This window comes from Populus trichocarpa, chromosome 14 (genome assembly GCF_000002775.5).
Source record: "Populus trichocarpa isolate Nisqually-1 chromosome 14, P.trichocarpa_v4.1, whole genome shotgun sequence".
Classification (NCBI taxonomy): Eukaryota; Viridiplantae; Streptophyta; class Magnoliopsida; order Malpighiales; family Salicaceae; genus Populus; species Populus trichocarpa.
The window spans coordinates 5,060,008-5,068,983 of NC_037298.2; the positions used below are offsets into that span (position 1 = coordinate 5,060,008).

Genomic DNA, 8,976 nt, shown 5'->3' on the forward strand with positions numbered 1-8,976 from the left:
TGTGAGGAGATGCATGGAATATAGTGGGATTAGTTTGTCCTACATGGTTAGGTCCATCAATTTTTTTTACCTTTTATCGTAAAAAAAACAACATTCAGGTGCTGCTATTTTTTTTTAGCAGCGAATTAGTTTAATATAACCCGAATATAACCCGATCAATTTAATAAATTTAAAAACAACTAAGATGACTGTTAAAAACTAACATAGTTTGATTAAAAAAAATCAAGATTTTTTTAAAATATAAAGATGGAAACATGTCGAATCGATTCAAGTTAACTTAAATTAAATTGTTAAATCTGTTACTCGGGTCATAAAATTAGAATAATTCTCATAAAAAGTAAATCAAAATAAATTATAAAACTCAATTCTCAATCAATTCAATGTTGAAGAATAAAATTAAAAAAATCAATTAAAAAGAAAAAAAACAACTTTAGTTAACCTGGTTTAAATAGTCAAACTCGCACAAATAATAAAACCAGAATAATCTTATAAAAAACAAACTAAATAAGATTATAAAATTTATTTCGAAATTAATTAAATATTGAAAGATAGAATTAAAAATAATTTAAGAAAAAAAAATTAAGTTAATTAGCTTAAAAGTTTAGTCCTTTATATTAAAAAAAATGAAAAGATCTGAACCCATCCAAATCATATATTCAATAATTTGAAGCTTGTCCTTTGATGTGTTTTCCTCAACATAAAAATCAAACTTATCACGAACCAGATATTTATTTTAATTATTTAAGGGATTTTGCTTGGTGTTCTGCAACCTGGTCTAAGGACCAGGTCATATGTTAGATAGATCAACAACCAGTAGATTACAAAATGATTAAGACTTCTACTGAAGCTACCCTATCAAAAGATGTTGAGATGGCCGAGTTGGTCTAAGGCGCCAGATTAAGGTTCTGGTCCGAAAGGGCGTGGGTTCAAATCCCACTCTCAACATTTCTTCTTTTTCATACACCCCTTTTGTTGTTTCCCCACATCACAATCTCTTAACTTTTTTAGAGCAGAAAAGCTTGCCTGCCAAGCTGACTGAGAATGGAGTCGTGGATTTAGTGATAGTTTCATCCTTCGCTTGATTGCTGATTACAGATAGCACGCCATGTTGTATGTAGGTCTCAGGAGTATTGCCAATCAGGTAAGCTATTTTTAAAATCATACCCCAAGGAAATGGAAGGCACGTCTCGAGGTGACAATTTGATTCATTAGCTATCCACATCGGCTCGAGAGGAATGGAGACTAGCGAAGCTAATTATCTCAATACACTAAAAGAATTTGCGTTTTTTTTATATAGTTTTGTATAAAAAATAATAAAGCATCTAAACATACTTTTTTAATTGGCGAGAAATTATAATTCGAGTTAAAAACATTGTGATGGCTAAAATAAGGCCTCGTGCCTTCATCCCCTTCCTAAATCTTAAAATGTGTTGAGAGGTTACAGACTCCTTTTTCTTGTTCCATCAATACATGTTGTGTGGGCATCGAAAGCAGAGTTTTTATCACAGAATCGTTTAACATCAATACAACGGGTTGTGGTTAGCAAGCAATCAACGCAGATCAATGCCCAGATAGTGCAGAATTTCTTTCTGGTAAATTGTGAGTAAAAAACAGTTGTAACCTAATAACAGAGGACGGTTTGGAAAACAAAGGGATTGTGACGTTTCAAGGAAAATGTTGCCATTGGACTAGCAATGAGAACCCGTCCTGTGAAGTTACCTCGAGGAACCTATATACAAGTTATACCACAGTTTCTCTGTGACATATTCCGGCAAATGCTCCGGTGAGGACATAAAAGTGACTGATTTATCTTTCAAAGTGCTTCTTGAATGGTGTGGCTCTAAAATATCTACAAAACCTCCATTCCTTTCATGTAAATCACATTATCTGTCACTTATCATGAAAATAGTACAGTAACATCAACAGAACATACATTTTGCCACTGGGGCATAAGAAGTAGGAAGTTGAGGACAAAGTTAAAATCCCCATTCCCCTTTCTTTCTAAACCTTAAATTTCTTTCACATTAGTTCTTTAGTTTTGAGTTTCACAGATATGGCATCAATCACTTATGATCTGAAAAGATACTATAACCAACCACATACTAACCACCGTGCAAGGTAGAGATAAAAACCACCACATCCTTCTCTTCCAAAGGCGTATCGAGCTGACCGCTAAGTTCCCAATCACAATCATTGACAAGAACTAAAACACCAGGTCTCCTGCATACCAAATCACAGTCTCAACTTAATTGATGAAACTAATCGATACAAATAAGTCTTTAGCAAACGGAGGCAAGTTCCGATGCTTCTAATTAAACTAACCTCCATTTGCCTCATTTAGTGGTAAATTAGGCACAAGCTCACCAAGCAACAAAAAAAAGTAAAAGGCAAAGCTTCAAACTTACACAGAATCGTCTTTCATGAACATTTCTGGCCTCTCCTTGATCAGATTAGCACGAACCCACACAAGTAAATCTTTCATAGTGAACTGTGAAAGGCATAAATCCCAAAAACGATGATGTAGAGTAAGCACCACCTTTTTTGTCTTATCAACTGCAATTTCATTCCTCTCTAAAATAAAGTAAAATTAAAATTAATAATAATTCACCTTGTCTACTTCATTATTAGGGCTAACATCCACATTATGAATCTTCACTGAATCACAGAGAAGCTCAAGCCCACCACTGCATCACACGAATCAAAATTACTCACTCAAATCTATCCCATGATTTACTATGGAATAATAAATTCAATCAGAGAAACCTAAAGAATTCGGGGATATAAATTAGAATTTAAAGATACCCGAATTCAAGAGTGAGTTGCATGGTGCTTCAACGAATCTTTCTGCAAGAACCCTAGGGAGTGGTAGTCGTAGTAGTAGAGATTTCTTTCTTATATTAAACGGGCTGCTGCTGTGCTGGCTATTTCCTTGCTGTTTTAACCCAATCCGCCTAGTTAATGGGCCTCGGCCCAACTACCTTTTGTCCTGGTTTTTGTACTTGATTTATAATGTTAATTTCACTAAAAAATTGAAAACATACATTTTCAATTTATTAAAAAATTGTATTTTTAAAAGACACTTGTATTTTTTTTCTCCTATTTTTACCATGAAATATTCTTGGTTTTTTTCTTAATCTCCATTATGTATTTATATAAAAACCTAAATTATTATATATACATTTTCAATTTATTAAATATCAACAACAAACATTCTAATAAAATAATGGTTAATAAAAGTTAAGAAATTGAGTCCTAGGTTTTTCAAACATGATAAACTGAGTTAATTTCACTAAAACAAAATTATTATTTAAGTTAAAGAGATTGATAAACTTAATTTTTATTAATAAAAACTCATATAAGCTAATGTTCTGCATGTTCTTTAATGTTTTCTAAGAAGTTTAACTTTTGTTAAATATAACCTTGTTTTTAAATTGTTTAATTAATTATGCGGGCCAGCCGTGCTTTTTACTTTTTAAAATTATTTTTTTATATATTTATATTAATGTCAAAAATAAATTTTAAAAAATAAAAATATATATTTTTAATATATTTAAAAAAAATTAAAAATCAACATTTATAATAATGTCAAACACTAAAAAAACAAAATAAGCATAGGGCAAGGACAAACTAAAGTGGTCATAAGTGGGCAAAAATCTTTTAAGTTACACTTGACTAGTAAAAGCTTAGGACCAAGAGGTTTGCTTCCTCTGTAGTCTCAGGTTCGAACCCTGTGGTTGCTCATATGATGGCCACTGAAAGCTTACATGGTCGTTAACTTCAGGGCCCGTGAGATTAGTCGAGGTGCGCGCAAGCTGACCCGAACACTCACGTTAAACAAAAAAAAAAGAATATTATAGTTAGAGATACAAAATAAATATATCTATAAGACAATTTTTAAGTAAATTTTTATATTTTTAAAAAAAAAGGAAAAACTTAGAGATTTATTATTCTATTTCTACTGCCTAACATGATGTCAACCGATATTTTTCCTGGTAATAAATAGATAATAAGATGGCGTAGCAATTTTGAATAAATACGCACCCCGTGGTTGTTTAACTTAAATGCGAATCATTTCAAAGTAAATGGACAGTGAGCTACCTCAATGGACAGGGACAACCTCGAATTTAAAGGTAGTGATTGGGACGGGTAAGGTAGAACTGGTTTTGGTCAAGATCGTGGCAGCAACAAGCTTAACTGTGCACTGAACAAGAGAATCAAAATGCATGACCAGCTGCTGCTGCAAGAATCCAAGGGAGAGGACGGGATCAAGAAAGAAGAAATGGGAATTTCTCACTCTCGTGAAGATGTTCAAGCAAGCCAACTAGAAGCCCAGATGGAGAGCCAAGAAGTGGCAGGAGGGTGCTGCGGCTTGTATTGGAGACGGTGGCAAGAGCTATGCACTGCCACGCCTGCACCTGCTAAAACCTGCTTCTCTCGATTTACTGCTAAAGTAAGTGCCAGTTAACTTACACACAAACACCTTTCATTTCATTAATTTCCAGAATATATGGGAATATGTTTTTTTAGCTATTTTCAAATTAAAGAAAAAGGCTCAAAGTCGTTATAGGGACAGTTTCAAACACACGAATCACTAGCGCATAGCAGCGGAACCCAGTCCATTATCCACTCGCCATTCTCTCCTTGTACTCTTGATACAAAGACACGAAACTTTCACCTTCGATACAAGATCTCCACCACACAAATTGTGATCCAACGGTCAACGATCCATCTACTGATATTTAACCTGCAACCCATGAAAACACGTACTCTGACATCACACGGTCAGACACGTCAAATTCTTATCCGGATGAACGGATAGGATAAAAAGAACTACTTTGAACAAAACAAATTATCACACATCAACAAAACCCTCATTAGTCATTTCCTATCATTTTTGTCTCTTCCTCTTACAACAACCGGCCCCTTCTTCGAAGGCGGTGTTTACTTTTGCAGTTTTGCGTTTTAAAAGGATTTTAAAAAAAATTATTTTTTATTTTAAATTATTTTGATATATAACTATTATAAATTAAAAGAATATTGTTTCTATAAATTAAAAAATAAAATTCATTTGCTACGAGCATTATTGGTGGCATCCGCATCTCCTGAGATCGAAATTATTCAAAAGAGTTTTCTTTTTCTCTGTATTTCTTCATCTGGGTCTGATCCTATAACACTAGACAGAGAGTTAGATTCAAGTGAGCATTGTTAACTTTTAGATTCAACTAGTTGGAGAGCTGAGTCTCTCTGTGTGCTATTTTATTTTTCTTAGAGGTTTCGAAGCCATGGAGGCTTATAAGAAATGGGTCAGAAGGAATAAAGATTATGTTCACTCATTGGAGTCTCTTGCTAATGTAAGCCTAATCTCTCTAATTTAGTTACATAATTTGATTGTCTTGGCTTGGGGGTTTTCTTCTTGGTTCTTTGTATTACCTTTTAGCTTAGACATCGAGAAAATCCTGGGAAAAAAAACTGGTCTTGAGATGTGTTTGGATATGAATTTGAGGTTATTGCATTTTGTTGTGACTGTTGAGTAGTGTTATCATGATTTTCATGGAGAAAATCGATTAAAGGACCTTCCTTTATGAAAATTCTTGCATATTTTGCTGCTTATATTGTTTATATTATCCATCGTTGATGAGAGAAAATTGATCAGGGACAGGAAGTATGTTAAGATATCAGCGGTGGTTTTGGTTTCATCTATGTAATGAATTTGGTTTTTGTCGTAGCTGTTCCAGTTAAGAGTCTTTGTTTCATAGAATATTGTTCAGCCTCATTGATTGTTTAAATAGTTTGGATATTACCGATACTTGGCAGTGGCATAGAAATGTGATAATTTCTGGTGAATTTGTTGTGGATGTGCTGCATGTTTTTGAAAACTGTTTTCTGATATGGGTATTCAAAAATTTTGCACAGGGATTGACATGGCTTCTTCCTGAACGGTTTTCCGCCTCAGAGATAGGACCAGAAGCAGGTTTTGTGAAACTTTGGTAACTTTTGGCTATTTCTTGTTAGCTTGGGTTTCCCTTATTAAGTAACCTTGGAACATGGTGGGAATTATAAACAATTTTATACGTCAAGATTTATGTTTTCTGTTGCTCCCATCCTGAACCAATGAGAACTAGCAAGTCACACTCACGCAGCTGTATTAGGTTCAATTTGGAGTTTTATTGCTTTCTCAGGCTCCATAAGTAAACAGCTAAAATCTCCAAATTTGAGTTCTGTTAAGCCTTGTTTTTTTTCATCTCACAAACCAAATGACGACTCCTTTATCTTTTTCTTTCTTTTTGTATTCATTTACATTGAAAAGTTAAAAATGCTGCTATATTGAGACAGTTAGAAATTATCTGCAGTAACTGCAATCTTGGGCATTGTCACTGCTATAAATGAGCATATCATCGATACAACTCCAACCCAGATGTTTGCTGATCCCGTGAAGCCTAATTCCTTCCCATATTCGTTGTGCATATCTGCTATAAAAGATTTGGAAACATTGGTTGAAGTTGCAGCTCAACATTATTATGGTGATGATAAGAAATGGAATTTCATTGCTGTTACAGAAGCTACGAAGTAAGCAGCTTTATATTATTTGACTCTTATCTCATTCAGCTGGGCTTTTAGAATTGTACCAGCATGTTGATATTTCTGGATTCCTGTAACTCAGGGTGCTAGTTAGGCTGGCTTTGTTCCGGAATAGTGGATATAAGATGCTTCTGCATGGAGGAGAGACACCAAATATTGAAAAGCATTTGGGTTTCTCAAGCTCGCAGCATAATGGTGGGGGTTTCCAAAAGCACGGAGCCCACCATGGCTCTAATGGACAGAACCCATGGAATCTAGAAGGAAGGGCATTGTCTGCACTGAGCAGGTTTGGAGAAAATGCCAGGATGGGTTCTGATCCAGTGTGGTTGCGCGGGGTTCAACATAAGCAAGCTATCATGGAGCCTCCACGTATAATCATTCTTAATAATTTTGTTTTGGGGCTAGATGAATAATATAGAATCTATAAGTCAACTCAAGTAATATTTGAAATTGTACCTTGACAGCTCAAATGATTGAGAGGCCATCGCTTTCCATGATTTTATCTGAGAAAGGTGTTCAGGGGGCATTATTTCTCATGGGAGAGGTCCTGTTCATTACAAGACCCCTTATTTATGTGTTGCTCATCCGAAAGTATGGAATTCGGTCGTGGATTCCTTGGTTTCTTTCTCTGGCTGTAGACACTATAGGAGCAGGCTTTTTAACACAGGTTACTAAATCAAGGGATTATCATCTTACCGCTTCTGAACAGGATGAGGTTAGAGTTTTACAGAATTTTACTGTTTTCCAGTCCATCATCTTCGGGATGATCCTGTCCGCTCTTAATTTTTCATTTCTTTTTGTGAATGTAATACTCATTAATTGATGGATTTGATGCTAAAGGGATGTTGATGTTATGTTTGAATCAGTTGAAAAGAAGAAAATTGTTATGGGCGCTTTACCTTATGAGAGATCCATTCTTTAGCAAGTACACCAGGTAATTCTTTCTTTACTAAGTTTCTTGCTAAGCTTTGCTGTTTCGTAGCAGCAATCTCCACAAGATAAAGTAATCTAAGATTCAACACTATTTTTGTTAATCTTTTCAGGCAAAGACTTCAAAGCACTGAAAAACTACTAGAACCCGTTCCCATCATTGGGCTTCTAACAGGTGCGTGGTGTTTATTTCTTTTCAGTTTTACTTTTTTGTTGCATAATGTTTGCACCTTGATGATTGAGTTTGTTTCTGGAAAATTCATGTTTTTCATACAATTATCTTATGAACATTCAGCGAAAATTGTTGAGCTTGTTGTCGGTGCTCAGACTCGATACACCTACATGTCTGGATCATAATGGACAGCGCAAGAAGTTGGATTTCCAAATTTTCTATGATTTTTAGGTGAAGTTATTTCCCAAGTAATAGGAATTTGTCCTACTTTGTTCTCTCAATAGTTTTCATTCTGGATGCAGTTACAAGTGTCAGATGACTGCCTCAAACTTGCATTGCTTTCATCTGTATCGTAAAAAAATCAACAAAATTTTGTAAAAATAAAATCAGCAGTGAATTTTTAAGATATGTAATTTTGTTATATCCTCAAACGAATGCTTTGCTTACCTTGTGAAGTTTGAAATACACTATGGATTTCGGGGAAAAAAGAAATAGATTTATTTTCCATATTATGTAAAGAGTAGCTATGATTCTGTGTGGTATTTGATGCTTTATCATGGCCATGCACTCCACCACGCTTTCGAGTATTCTTGTTTTTCCTAGTATCTGTTGATTTGCTCATGTAAAGTGTCTAATTCTCCATAACTGGGTGAAAACTCCTACTGCTGCAACCCAAAAGGAGGGTCGTATCGTGATATCTATGTTACATCTACTGTCTTACAATGGAAGTTCAAGTTTCCTAGTTTATTGTTAAAGCCATTTATATGAAGTTAAAAGTACTAACACTACCCAACTTACACCAACCCAATCGGTGGGGAAAGAACGGTGGTGACGGGATTTCATGCTTGAGAGTGAGTTATGTCTTAGTCGTTATGTTTTTTTTATAAAAAAAAATTAACAAGTCAGTTCTCTGTTTCGGAAGTTATATTTAGAACGGTGGTGACGGGTTTTCAATTCTTGTTTGTAGTTCTCTTATTTACTATGTCTTAACAATATGCATCTGCTTCTGTGATGCATTTGTTCTCATCTGACCTCGGTTGAAAAAGGCCCTTTCAGCCTGCACTTCAGTGTTCTTATTCCAGCTCCATTCCTGTGTAAACTCAAGACTGTAATCTTCATCCCTGAAACCCTTTAAACGAATAAATACCTGTGTCCAGGGGTGTGGACTGTAATCTTCATCCTCTAAACGAATTAAATGCCCGTGTCTAGGGGTCTGGTGTTGTTGGGAACTGACGGGAGAAAGGGAATTACCAAAACGTTTTCTTGGGACCTTGAGTCGTTTAAATGTTGAGGTC

The 8,976-nt window shown here is 35.0% G+C and overlaps 2 protein-coding genes and 1 non-coding gene across 6 annotated transcripts; 2 read left to right on the forward strand and 1 right to left on the reverse strand.

The window, feature by feature from the left end:
• The first annotated feature begins 864 nt into the window (after positions 1-864).
• On the forward strand, positions 865-945 carry TRNAL-AAG (transfer RNA leucine (anticodon AAG)). Its single transcript has one exon. It is a non-coding gene; the product is annotated as a tRNA-Leu (tRNA).
• Positions 946-1,848: 903 nt separating this feature from the next.
• Positions 1,849-2,938, reverse strand: LOC7496938 (ubiquitin-related modifier 1 homolog 2). 2 transcript variants are annotated; one of them, XM_024584860.2, is made up of 4 exons: positions 2,803-2,938; positions 2,618-2,684; positions 2,406-2,488; positions 1,849-2,220 (listed from the first exon to the last, which is right to left on the reverse strand). In XM_024584860.2, exons 1-4 carry the CDS (start codon positions 2,823-2,825, stop codon positions 2,103-2,105), a joined length of 291 nt encoding a protein of 96 aa, XP_024440628.1. In that variant the 5' UTR covers positions 2,826-2,938; the 3' UTR covers positions 1,849-2,102. The 2 variants fall into 2 exon arrangements, with proteins under 2 accessions (XP_024440628.1, XP_002320772.2); XM_002320736.4 differs by having other exon boundaries at positions 2,609-2,684; positions 2,803-2,935.
• Positions 2,939-4,113: 1,175 nt separating this feature from the next.
• Positions 4,114-8,193, forward strand: LOC7464909 (peroxisome biogenesis protein 16). 3 transcript variants are annotated; one of them, XM_024584322.2, is made up of 9 exons: positions 5,018-5,195; positions 5,230-5,351; positions 5,914-5,971; positions 6,351-6,567; positions 6,662-6,948; positions 7,044-7,294; positions 7,446-7,513; positions 7,623-7,684; positions 7,805-8,193. In XM_024584322.2, exons 2-9 carry the CDS (start codon positions 5,283-5,285, stop codon positions 7,864-7,866), a joined length of 1,074 nt encoding a protein of 357 aa, XP_024440090.1. In that variant the 5' UTR covers positions 5,018-5,195; positions 5,230-5,282; the 3' UTR covers positions 7,867-8,193. The 3 variants fall into 3 exon arrangements, with proteins under 3 accessions (XP_024440089.1, XP_024440090.1, XP_024440091.1); XM_024584321.2 differs by lacking the exons at positions 5,018-5,195; positions 5,230-5,351 and adding an exon at positions 4,114-4,450; XM_024584323.2 differs by having other exon boundaries at positions 5,027-5,351; positions 5,914-5,987.
• The last annotated feature ends 783 nt before the right edge of the window (positions 8,194-8,976 follow it).